Here is a 13,475-nt window from a genome sequence, read left to right as displayed (position 1 = left end):
GCTTTTAAACAGAGGCTGGATGGCCATCTGTCGGGGGTGCTTTGAATGCGATTTCCTGCTTCTTGGCAGGGGGTTGGACTGGATGGCCCATGAGGTCTCTTCCAACTCTACTATTCTATGATTCTATGATTCTACTTTTTTATATATATATAGACTAGCTTTGCCCGGCCACGCGTTGCTGTGGCTTTTCAGAATCATTTGTTGGTCAGGTGGAATAGTAGTGAATAGCCTTGGAACTTCAAAGCCTGTCTGGTTTGTTCTTATGTGAATCCTTGTTTGGTGAGATGGAATACAATGAGTAGTCTCCGTGTGGGAGTTTTGAATGGTGTTATTAGTCATGATTGAGGGGTGGGGGTGGGGGGTGTTGGGCACACGCCGGTTCGTGTTTGGCGCATGCGCTGTTAGTTTTTCCTGGTTTTGGGGCTTTTTTAGGTCCCGATTCAGTTGGAGATGTTCGGTTTCATGGTAGCAACCTAGCGGTAAGGCCGCTGGGTTCTGTTGTCAAGTTTCGTGTTTCTGGGACGTTTAGTTTTGTTGTTTACTTCTAGGCCCAAATTTCATTACCCTTTTATATATATAGATTATTCAAAGTGGAATAAAGAGTCTCAAAGAGTCTCACCGGTGCCCTTTCTGCCCCTTTGCAGAAACCTGATGCCCAGGACCTCGGAGGGCCAGATCACCATGGAGAAGACTCCCAGCTACTTTGTGACCAAGGAGGCCCCTCGGCGCATCTACAACATGTCCAGGGACACCAAGCTGATTGTGGTGGTGCGCAACCCGGTCACGCGGGCCATCTCGGACTACACGCAGACGCTCTCCAAGAGCCCGGGTCTCCCCGGCTTCCAGGCGCTGGCCTTCAAGAACCTGAGCACGGGCCTTATCGACACCTCCTGGAGTGCTCTGCGCATTGGGATCTATGCCAAGCACTTAGAGCACTGGCTGCGCTACTTCCCCGTCTCCAGCTTCCTCTTTGTCAGCGGCGAGCGGCTGGTCAGCGACCCGGCCAGGGAAGTGGGCCGCGTCCAAGACTTCCTGGGCCTCCGGCGCCTGGTGACGGACAAGCACTTCTACTTCAACCAGACCAAGGGCTTCCCCTGCTTGAAGAAGCCCGAAGGCGGTGGCGGCAGGCCCCGGTGCCTGGGGAAATCCAAGGGGCGGCCGCACCCCAAGATCGACCCCCAAGTCATCCAGCGCCTCCAGGACTTCTACAGACCTTTCAACCTGAAGTTCTATCAAATGACGGGGCAGGATTTCGGGTGGGATTGAAATGCCCCGTCTCTGAAGGTTTCCAAGCGGAGGGCTTGGATTGTGTCTTCCTTCCTGGCCCTTATGGCTTCCAAGCGCAGACTGAATGGCCGCCTCTCAGGAGGGCTCGGATTGTGTCATCCTGCCTGGCCAGAAGGGAGTTGGATTGGATGGCCCTTGGCATTTCCAAGCAGAGGCTAGATGGCCATCTGTGGGGAGGTCTTGAATTGTGTGGCAAGGAAGGGGTTGGACTGGATGGCTTTGAGGGTCCCTTCCAACTCTATGAAAGGCAGCCATCCCTCTAGTTTTCTGTGCAGTCCAAGGAGGCAAAGCACTTCAGAAGAAGTTCATAGCAAATTCTATGACTCTTTGCACATTGGAAAGGCTTTGAGGGGAAGTGGGCCAAGTGCGCCTATGCGCAGGCATAGACCCGGCCCCCCGAAATCCATCGTGTGCTGCAGTACTTACAGTCCGAGGGAAGCGGCTCCTGGGTCTCCTCTTCTTTCTAATTTATATATCTGGCCAGGAGAGGAGAAATGTACTCTTTGCGGAGGAGAAAGGGAAAATATTTAAGATGTCTTTTTTGGGTTCAAACCAACTAAGGGGAGCCCAGATACAAATAAACCTGGCGAATATTGATTGAGTATCCAATGTGTTTGCGTGTGTGTTTGAATGTAAAGGGCAGTGGGCACACTGATGGATGTAATTCGGCGTGTCCTTTTACAGATGCTGAAAGTTTGGGAAAGTTGCCTTTTGGGGATTGTGAAGTCCTAAAACTGCCCAGCCAACAAAGCCTTTGGTCCTGATGGCTGCAGGGTTTTGGGAATTGTAGTCCAAAAAAACTATTTTTTCCCAAGCTCTCCATATTCCTATTGTCTGAGACCCCAAGTTTCCCGAACCTGCCCACCCATAAACATGCAGACAATAAAACCCTATGACAAGACATTTGGGAAACAAACGATGCAAAGGAACTGATTTGGTGAATGCAAAGCCATATGTCGGCAGATATGTATTTATGGGTTCTGCAGAGTTTCTGCCAAACCTCCTTGCAGCTAATAAAAGGGAAATAATCAAAACCCGCTCTCAAACGGCTCCAACTGTTTACAATTTTTAAAAGTCAGGCACTTTCCCATGTCCGTGGTGCAAAGTCTTTGTCTATCTCATCCTTGTGGAGAGGACCAAGGATTCCCGAAGAGAGGTTAAGAGTGTTTTAAGTTCCTGCAACAAGAGCCTTATCGGCTCTTTGTTCTCTGGGCCTCTCCGTGGGGTGATTGTTTTGTCCAGGTGACGGTTAAGGGCTCTTCAGTCTCCTCCAAAACCGGGATTCATTAGAGGCCTCTTCAAATGCCTTGTTTACCAGGAGAAATTTTAAACAAGCAAAGAATGCAATGACATGGATCAAATGGTTCTCGAGCCTCTCCAAGATGTGCACAAAGACACACAATCCGTGCAATACCTTCCCGAATGACTGACTTCTGACATCAGAGAAAACAATTACAGAGAGGAATGGATGGGAACCTTCCCTACCTCTTTCTACTGGAAATAACTGCACCCAGTCTCTGGGCAAATATCTCTTTGGAAATAAATGGCAATCATAATCTTATTGAAAAGGGAAAAAATGATGTCATATCAGTTTGGCAAATGTGAATCTCCATGAACATGTGGAGACCACCTTTTGAAAATCACTAGTCAAGAAAAGCATGACCTTGTTAGAAGTCAACCCTTTGAACAAGTGATGTTCATAACCATTCATGTAATGGCACACAGGTAACTCAGCTGTTAAACTGAAGAACCTTGTCTTTGAACTGCCAAGGACAAAGACATGCCTCCATAAAAATATATCTGGTTAGCAGAGGATGGTTGTTTCTTTGCAACTGCAGTTCTAAATGCCCAAAAGATATACACTCCCTCGAAACCTTAGTTTAAAATATGCACTTAGAGATCAGAAACAAAGTCCTCTTTGAAAAATAACATATCTTGTTTACAGTGTTCCCGCACTTATTGCTGGGGTTAGGTTCCAGGACCACCCGCAATAAGTGAAAATCCGCAAAGTAGGGACACTATTTATTTTAGTATTTATACATTAGTTTAGTAGTTATACATTATTTTAAGTCTTTATCAACCAATCGTGTGTTGATAAATTGCCTCCTTCTCCTGTTGCCGCTTGGGCTCCTTTTCTCTCCCTTCGGCTTCTCCTTCCTCCCTTCCTTAGGCTGTAAATTGTAATTTTTATGATTTATAATAGTCTTTTAGAGTTTATTGATAAACCGCAAAACAGCGAATCCATGAAAAGTGAACCGCAAAGTAGTGAGGGAACACTGTACTCTTGTATTAATTCCTCATACAGGCACATTTCTTATTAAAGTTAAGTTATAAATAGGATGTGTTGAGTACACAGGGTATCATTCTTAATCAATAGTCCATAGTCTTTAGGTATAGTTGTACTCACTGAAGTCCATAAGTCATACTTCTCTACTGAAGTCCTAACAGCAACATGCATCCACCTCCACTGAGGTGTGATACAAATATGCATCCACCTCCAATGAGGTGTTAAGCAGACACTGAATACAAAATGGAATCCTGAGTCTGAACATGCTCAGCACAGTGACATGTCTATAACCCTCCCACACCAAAGAGGTACAGTTAAACTGGCAAATAATATACACATAGAATAGGTAAAGGTAAAGGTTTTCCCCTGACGTTAAGTCCAGTCATGTCTGACTCTGGGGGTTGGTGCTCATCTCCATTTCTAGGCCGAAGAGCTGGCGTTGTCCGTAGACACCTCCAAGGTCATGTGGCCGGCATGACTGCATGGAGAATACAGGTTAGCAAATATATACATTAACAAATAAATAGTGAAAGGCTTGGGAGGTTGTTATTTCCAACACTTTCTCCGTTATGAGGCTACAAGAGACTAACAGGACTTCTTTGAAAGCTTCACCTCTCCTAGGAGAAGGCCCATTCACTCTCTGGGTTTTGCATGTCCTTGAAGAGAGTTCTGGACTACTGGAATGGCCAATGTAGGGGGAGGAAAACCCACCAGTTTGGGCCAGTGGTTGGGAACGCTGGCCGTCCCTACAAAACCAGGGAGTTGGAGGCCCTTTTGGGCCAGCCCATATGGAAATGGGCCACCAAATGGGAGCCAGGGTTGGAAGCCAGGGAAGGGATTTGGGGAGGGGGGCGGCTCGGTTGTCACTTTGGCCGGCTTCCCCCCACATGATAGACTGTGCCCTGCTTGTTTAGGTTTTGTTTCCATCCGTGTGACATTCGACCAAATTATTCTCTGCCGAGGGGCTTTGAAAGGTTCCCAAGGGCCCCTGAATGGCGGCCAGTTCCGATGCGACCCTCTTTCTCAGCTGAGTGCCTTCATTCACCATTGATATGCAAAGCGGCCGGCTCTGAAAGCTGGTTTCTGTCCCCTCTTTATGGAGGAAAAAAAGGGAGTGGGGATATAGAGAAAATCTTCCCCTCCTCCTCTCACCATCCTCCTTTTTAATATATTTTTTGCAACAAAAGCCCTGGCCCTTTAAAGGGGACACAATGCCATATAGAGTGGGCATTGAAAAGCGGGCCTTGGCTTGCAAACTCATTAAGGGCCCCTCAATGGGGTTTCCCCCCTTCTTCTCCTTGGCCAAGGCCAGGCCTCGGAGGATTAAGACTTCTGAAGTGTTACATGAGCCCCCGCTTAAACTAATTGCTGCCCCACAGCTCAGAGGGTCAAGCCTTTTTGCATTCATGGCATCGAACAGGCGCCACTTGTGGGGCTGGCCGGCTGAAGCCTCCACTTCATTAGTTGGGGACAATGCAAACAACCCCATAAGAGAGCAAGGGAGGGGAGGGAGAGGGTCACCCAGGAAAGGACGGTGGCTAGTGTTTTCCAGTTGCAAAGGAATCCTGGACAGCGTGCCAAACAAGGACCACATACACACTCCCAAAGGGTAAGTGTGGCAAAGCCGGGCACATCATTTGAGGCCAACCTAGAGTAGCCAACCTACTCTACATCATCCTTTTGGGAAAAGCATGGAGTCATTTGGTCATTTGCCTACTGGGACTATTTCTGGGGGAATTTCTCCTTAGTGGCATAATAATAATAATAATAATAATAATAATAATAATAATAATAATAATAATAATAATACAATATTACTATATTATTAATAATATAATTATAATAATCAGTACAAGAAAACCGCACTACAAACTAGAGCTGACAGCTGGAACAACAAAACATTGCATGGAAATTTCCTTGACAAAAGGAAAAGCTGATAAGGAGAAGACCTGGCTATGGCTCATGAATGGGACCCTGAAGGAGACAGAAGGCCTGATCCTTGTAGCCCAGGAGAAAGCCATCAGGACAAAGGCAATTCAGGCCAAGATTGAAAAATCAGCTGATGACCCAAAATGCAGACTGTGCAAGGAAACCGATGAAACCATGGATCATATCCTCAGCTGCTGTAAGAAAATCGCACAGGCAGACTACAAACAGAGGCACAACTATGTGGCCCAAATGATTCATTGGAACCTCAATGTACCACCTCCCAGCAGCAAAGAACTGGTGGGGATCACAAACCTGCAAAAGTATTGGAAAATGAGCACGCAAAGATACTGTGGGACTTCCGAATCCAGACTGACAAAGCTCTGGAACACAACACACCAGACATCACAGTGGTGGAAAAGAAAAAGGTTTGGATCATTGATGTTGCCATCCCAGGTGACAGTCGCATTGACGAAAAACAGGAAAAACTCAGCCGCTCTCAGGACCTCAAGACTGAACTTCAAAGACTCTGGAAGAAACCAGTGCAGGTTGTCCCGGTGGTGATGGGCACACTGGGTGCCGTGCCAAAAGATCTCAGCCGGCATTTGGAAACAATAGACATTGACAAAATTACTGCAAAAGGCCACCCAACTGGGATCTGTGCGCATCATCCGAAAATACATCACACAGTCCTAGACACTTGGGAAGTGTTCGAATTGTGATTTTGTGATACAAAATCCAGCATATCTATCTTGTTTGCTGTGTCATACAATAAAATAATAATAATAATAATAATAATAATAATAATAATAATAATAATAATAATAATAATAAGGTTTCCCCTGACATTAAGTCCAGTCGTGTCTGACTCTAGGGGTTGGTGCTCATCTCCATTTCTAAGCCGAAGAGCCGGCGTTGTCCGTAGACACCTCCAAGGTCATGTGGCCAGCATGACTGCATGGAGCGCCGTTACCTTCCCGCCGGAGCGGTACCTATAGATCTACTTACATTTGCATGTTTTCGAACTGTTAGGTTAGCAAATACTAACCAGGAGTGACCCTGCTTAGCTTACAAGATCAGACAGAATCTGGTATCCTTGTGGTGTTGCCAATTCTGCCAATTTCTTGACCAGGACAGTGAACAGAGAGGAATTTTGGGAACTGCAGTGTGCATTTATGTGGCTTCAAGTCACCTGTCAACTTATGGCAACCGCATGGATTTTATAGTTTTATTTAGCAAGGAATGTGCAGGGGTGGCTTTGCCAGTTTCTTTGTCTTAAATGGAGCTCACAGCACTTAACTATTCATTGGTGCTCTCCGCTTCAAGTCCTAAACAGGGTTGACCCTGCTTAGCTTCCAGGATCCAGGTGCCTTTGGGATAGATGGTACCTTCCAGCATGTCACATCAAAGCAAAGTCAAGTTGGCAAAAGTGATGAATAATGAGGCAATCAAGACAATCTGGGAGAGTCTTGAACCCTTAGTGGATGTAATGAATTCAAAGCTAATAGCCCCCAGACAACTAGTATTTTCCAAGTGCGTACAGGAGTAACATGCTAATGTTCCTGTCTGCTGAAAAAATGAGGGAAAAGCTCTTGTGCGTTTGAAAGGAAGTGGTACTGCCGGAGTTTCTTTTATGGAAACCAACCACATCTGGTGTTTCTGAAGCTTCCCAGGGGTTGCAAGGACTGAAGATGAATTTACCCCAGATGTTATCATGTCCTGGATCCTATTAACAGTCTGAACTAGAGTAGCGGCATTGGAACCATGGGATTTGCACCAAAGTTGACTTCAGCCATTGATTTCATGGCTCAACTTCCATTGGATTCAGGACCCAGAAGAGGACAAATACATAGGTTGGTGGCATTTTAACCCTGTGCATTTCTTATGAGTTTTGGAAGAGTATTTTTGTGTAAGCTGCTGTGGTCTGGGCACATTTTGGGCAGCTTGGAGGATAAGGAAAATCACCTGGAAATGAATTTCAAAGCCTGCAGTTAGTAGTCCAAAAACTACAGACTTGACATGCTGAATAAAAGCTATTTCCATGTTCAGTTTGATCGTAAGGAGGTGCTTCGGGAAGGGTTCCATGGATGTGCACATTGCAAAGACATCAATCAGAGGAAGGGTTGTGCCTCCTCTTTCCCCAAAGCCGTCCGTCCGACCTGGTCTTCTACTTTGGGGACCCTGCCCAGGGCAATATTTGGGGAGGGGACATGTCAGCAGTGCTGGCAGGGTCAGCAAGACCTTGTCACTCAACCCACTGCTGGCCCCATCTCCCCGGCTTTCTTGTCCGGCGACCCCGTCAAGTGTCTGGACAGAGGGCAGCGTTGGCTGTCAAGAGAGATTAACCCACAAGTGGGGAAGGTTGCCCACTTATAGAACCATGGAATCACTTGGAATCACTTGGCTACCAAGGAACACTCGGAGTGCGAAGACCTCGCGTTGCATTATGCATCACTTGGCTTCTGCTGAGTCCCGCCGTCCGGGGATCCGCGTCTCCTGCATTTGCGAAATTGGAGATGTCGTTGTTGTGCCAACTCCAACTCATGGTGGCCCTATCACGTATGGTTATATGAGAGGCTTTGCCGCAGCTTTCCTTTAAGGCGAAGATTGTGCCCATGGGTTGCCATGGCTGCACGAAGGATTTGAACCCCAATCTCTCAAACTACAACACTACAATGGCACTGAATTATTTGCCTTCCAGTAAACTCTGGATGAATAGAATTAATGCAGTTTGACTCTGTTACATCCCAGGCCTGGAAACACCTATGACCACCGCACAACGCAAGAGTCCGGGAATATAAGCAAGCAGTTTATTGTAAAAAAAACATATTAAACGCATATAAAAATCAGGAACAAGAAAGGAAGATATATAATCCAAAAAGGTTTAGCAAAAGGTGAGAACCAAACAATAATCCAAATGTCTCATAAAGTTCCAGAGGTGGCAAAGTCCAAGAACAGCCAGGAATCACAGATACAGTATACGTCCACAATCATGAAGGTATCACTAGTAAAACTTGAACAGGAGTACACGAACAAGAACATAGAAAACTTCCCAAGATATATTAAATCCCAAAACAAAGCTTGACTTGAACCAGGAACAAGAGAACTCAGGCTTAGCTCCTCTAACACAGCATTGCCTGAACTGATCTTAAGGTAAGCAACTTATTGTTTAATATACACCCATGAAATCATTCCGTTTCCCGTGAATTTCATTCACAACTTTCCCACGTAATCTCTGAATGACGCAATCTATTTTTGGCTCTGATTTGTAAACTGAGAATTTTGTTGATCTCTATAGCGGCAGGTGGATTTCCATGGGAACCCTCCTTATCACTCAGCTCTTCACTCGATTCCTTATCTGCTGTTGCTACTTCTGACTCCCCTGAATGACCTTGAGGCTCTGCACTTTCTGAGCCGGTTTTCTCAGCAAAAGCCCATCATTTCCCAGACTTGAGGGCTCATCACTTTGTGCCACAGGAAAGCTCACAATCCTCACTGAATCACCCACAGGAATGCTTACAATTCTCTCGAAATCATCAGTGAAACCATAAGCCTCTGGTGACTGATCTGCAACAGACTCCACTTTAGGCTGCATGGGATCTCAGGAGTTGCGGTATGGTACTTTTTGGAAGAGAAGGTGAAAGAGCTTCTCTTCCAAAGAGTAAAAAGTGCCCATGACTCCATAGCATTGAGCCATGGCAGTTAAAGCAGAATTGAACTGCACTGATTCTATAATGTAGATACACCCTAGGAAAGTAGCATCAAATTTCTCTTTAACTTTGAGGCTCAAAGGGAGGAAAGAAGGAAGGTAAAGGATGTAGATGGAAGCAATGAAAGACAAATGGATGGGTTAAATACAATAAGGGCTCCCATAGCAATCCAATCATTCCCAGAGATGGAGGAAAGGAGGGACGGTTTCATTCTTGGGGCTGTGGCATTCAAAGCTATTCCAGGAATCCGATGCCGAGGAAAACCAGAAGAAAGAGAGAAAGGCAGCACCCACTATTTCCACAGCTGGCCTGCTGGTTCGAATTGTGGTGCAATCTCCAAACAGAAATTAAACTCATGCCATATTAAAAAGGAGAGGGAGGGAGGGAATGCCCAGGCCTGGGGAAAAGGCTGCGGTGATAACAACAGCCATATGTCTGTGGGTTCTTTCCAAGCCCCGTCACGTCGAAATACACAGAGTTAAGCCCCAGTGACCGCTATCGCATGGAACCATCTTCAGCGAGGACGGGGCCGGCGGATGAGACCCAACGGCCTCTTCTTGATGCTCCGATAAATAGGATGTAATGCGAGCCTCATTAGTCCATGGACTGGGGCTACTGGTGTTGCATGTTTTCCAAAAGTCATGTCTGCCTTGCAAATGTGGCTCATCCACCCTCCTGCGTTTCCATCCTCGCCTTCACCGTCTGACACGATCTTCCCGGCCAACAATGGGGCCTAATTCATTATTCCGTGGGCCATCTGCTATCATGCGTCAAAGGCCATTGGCGGCATGGAAGGGAGGGGAAGGTGTTGGGCACAATGGGGTCAGCATTGGTGGAAGACCCCGGCCTACCCATTGTGGTCCCAAGCCCACCGCCCCCTTTCCGGATCGGGAAGCCTTTTTCAAAGGAGCCCTTTCTGTCCTGGTACAAGAGAGCGAGGCCTGCGGCGTCTTTGTGGGATAGTTGTTTATTGACCACTTTAATGCTCTTCTGCTTTGTTGCACTCGCTCTTGGGACTGAAAAGTGTGGCACAGGGGATCCCGAAACAGCGATAATGGGCATTCAAAGACATATAGGAAAGAATGCATGTTATAAATGACACATTGCTAGCAATTGACTCCTTTTCTGTTCAATTGCCACTCCCAAATGGGACAGATCAACTGAGTCAATGGGATCACTTCCAATACCCTTTGCATTGGGCAATTGATCTTATAGATTTCCTTTTAGGGGAACAAAGCTAGAAGGTTCAGGCTATAATGTAACCCTTGCCATCATTCCTTTGCTATGTATCCTAAACCTCTTGTTAATTTTATACTGAGAGATTGTGTTGCTTCAGCCATTGGTGGAGGCGTGCATTACTGCGTTTAATGACAGAAAGAAAGGAGATGGGAGGAGAGCATCTATTTATTTAATGTATAGGTAAAGGTAAAGGTTTCCGCTGATGTTAAGTCCAGTTGTGTCCGACTCTGGGGGTTGATGCTCATCTCCATTTCTAAGCCGAAGAGCCGGCGTTGTCCGTAGACACCTTCAAGGTCATGTGGCCACTGGCATAACTGCATGGAACGCCGTTACCTTCCCACCGGAGCAGTATCTATTGATCTACTCACATTTGCATGTTTTCGAACTGCTAGTTTGGGAGAAGCTGGCACTAACAGCGGGCACTCACTACGCTCCCCGCATTTGAACCTGGGACCTTTCGGTCTGCAAGTTCAGCAGCTCAGCACTTCAACACACTGAGCCACCAGAGGCTCCATTTAATGTATACCCCACCTCTATTCCCCAATATCCACAAGCCAGTGGCTTAGGCCATTTTGGTTTTGACAAAGTGAGTCAAAATAAAAATGTCAGTCACTTAGATTGTTTGCTTGTTTGAAGAAGCAGGAAACAATTACTTTTCTTTACTAAATGCCTATCCAGAACCATTTAAAATTGTTTTCTTATTTTTTATAAGCAATTTTTATTCAAGAAGGGAAAATAAGATAAGTTCTGCAATAGTAGTCAGTATGTAGTTGTGTAGTTTTTAGTGTCATATATCCCCAATATTTACTCATTGTGTTGTCGAAGGCTTTCATGGCCGGAATCACTGGGTTGCTGTGAGTATTCCGGGATGTATGGCCATGTTACAGAGTGCTGTTCTTTATTTGTTTGTTTTTTTATTTATCTAAAAGCAAGGCAGTAAATAAAAAACAACACTCTGAAAACAGGGGAATTCCAGACATGAAACAGTCAGGGCCAGCTAACACCTCCCAACAAAGGATTCCCCCAGGAAGGAATCAGCCAGGCTTTGAAACTGCAAGGCTTTTCAATACTAATCAAGGCGATTAATTGCAGCATTCATGCTCACCTCCAACAGACAAGAGGCGAACCAAAGGTTATTGTGAAGGAAAAATTGGCAGGACAGCAAAGCCCTAAGTGTGTTCTTCCACAACATGTTGGGGACAGACGGGGAAGAAGAGGAGGGGAGAGCGTCCAAGGGAGGGATTTCTGCAAGGATGTTCTGGTTAAGAGGAAAAAGGGATCCCGGTGGGGGAAGAGTCGGCCTTTAATTACCAACGCTGGAATCCATTCCCAGCTGGTTAGCATTGCTGGCCCATGTTGGAATGGTTTGAGAGCAACGCTTTGCCGCGGCGATGCTCCGGCTCTTTCATCAGGCCCTTGCTGCCTTACACATCCATATGCTTCTTTGGGCCCCAGGGTCCATGAGATCTGGTTTGCATCTTAAGTTTTGCCATATCATTTGCAAACCGTTCTCCGGACCCCAAAGGCAAAAGTTGCACCACAAACATGGGACGTACAACTTCAGCCAAATGACATTTCAGTGGATCGAATTTTTCTCAAAGCTCTGGATCTGGATGGATTCGTTGGCCAATTTTGGCCTGGAGGTCTTCCCATTCCAAGAAATGCTGGTAAATGCATGTTCAATCCTAACTGAAATGAAATCCAAACAGCTTTCATATTCCAATTGTCCAATCTGTAAAGCAGCTACCAACTTTGGGTATCCACACTGTGGATTTAACCCAGTTTGACAATTCTTTTGATGCCATGGCTCAATGCGATGGAATCCTAGGAGCTGTTTGGTGTATATCAGCACTCTTTGGCAGGGAAGGCAAAATATCTTGAAAAACTACAGTTCTCAGGGTTTCATCACATTGATCCATGGAAGTTCAAGAGGTATCAAACTGCATTCATTCTACAGTGTAGATGCACCTTGGGACTGCTAGCGATTGAAAACAAAATACAACACTTTCCATTTTAGATGCCACGGTTTCATCCTAAGGAGTCCTGAGGTTCGCACTTTGGGGAGGAACTAGAGCTCCCTTAATGAGGGTTCTAAAAACCCTCTCTGTAAACTACAAATCCCAGAATGTCATAGGACAAAACCATGGCCTTGTTTTCAAGTCAGCATGCAAGAAAGTTACCAAAATCTGTAGCCTTCTAAAACAAATATTTGGATAACTTGGATTTTCAAAGCCCTTGGGGATCACCAAGGATAAGCAAAGACCTTATTTATTTATTTATTTATTTATTTATTTATTTATTTATTTACAGTATTTATATTCCACCCTTCTCACCCCGAAGGGGACTCAGGGCGGATTACAATGAACACATATATGGCAAATATTCAATGCCAACAGACAACAACATTCAGTTTTAGACAGACACAGAGGCATTTTTTAACATCTTTCCAGCTTCACGATTCCGGCCACAGGGGGAGCTGTTGCTTCACCGTCCATTGGTGGCTGTTCTTCCTCTTCTTTTCCTCGTGAGCAGTTTTATGGTGTTGTAGATTAGTTAAATTAGCCTCCCGCATAAAGCGTCCCTAAATTTTCCCTACTTGACAGATGCAACTGTCTTTCCGGGCTGCTAGGTCAACAGCAAGCCAGGGCTATTTTCTTTTTTTTTTATGGTCGGAGGCTTAACCTGACCCGGGCTTCGAACTCATGACCTCTCGGTCAGTAGTGATTTATAGCAGCTGGTTACTAGCCAGCTGCGCCACAGCCCGGCCCCACCTTGCTAAACTGCAACTCCCAGGATGCCACCACATGGAGCGATGACAGTCCATTTGCATCCGTTCTACAGTGGAGGTGCACATCATGTCAATGTGGAATTTAGCATTTCCGATGCAATCATACACCTGAGACATGGCCATATATTTTCATGCTGCTCCATAGGAAACATCAGCAGCCGCCAGAAAGGAGAGAATCAATAAACCAATTGGCCGGACCGTGTTTTAATCTTGCTTCTGACTGTATCACAGGCCCCCT

At 45.8% G+C, this 13,475-nt stretch overlaps 2 protein-coding genes across 2 annotated transcripts in view; both read left to right on the top strand.

The window, feature by feature from the left end:
- Positions 1 to 1,891, top strand: part of hs3st6 (heparan sulfate-glucosamine 3-sulfotransferase 6) — a 55,230-nt gene extending 53,339 nt beyond the window's left edge. The window contains exon 2 of the mRNA XM_003224756.3: positions 645 to 1,891. Coding sequence (XP_003224804.2) covers positions 645 to 1,266 — 622 coding nt within the window. The 3' untranslated portion in view covers positions 1,267 to 1,891. The remainder of the gene's footprint in view (positions 1 to 644) is intronic.
- The window catches only part of meiob (meiosis specific with OB-fold), an 84,399-nt gene that overhangs the window by 52,956 nt on the left and 17,968 nt on the right, over positions 1 to 13,475 (top strand). The gene's annotated exons all lie outside the window — the stretch shown is intronic.

This window comes from Anolis carolinensis, unplaced genomic scaffold (genome assembly GCF_035594765.1).
Source record: "Anolis carolinensis isolate JA03-04 unplaced genomic scaffold, rAnoCar3.1.pri scaffold_13, whole genome shotgun sequence".
Lineage (NCBI taxonomy): Eukaryota > Metazoa > Chordata > Lepidosauria > Squamata > Dactyloidae > Anolis > Anolis carolinensis.
This window is presented reverse-complemented; position numbering and strand designations above follow the sequence as displayed.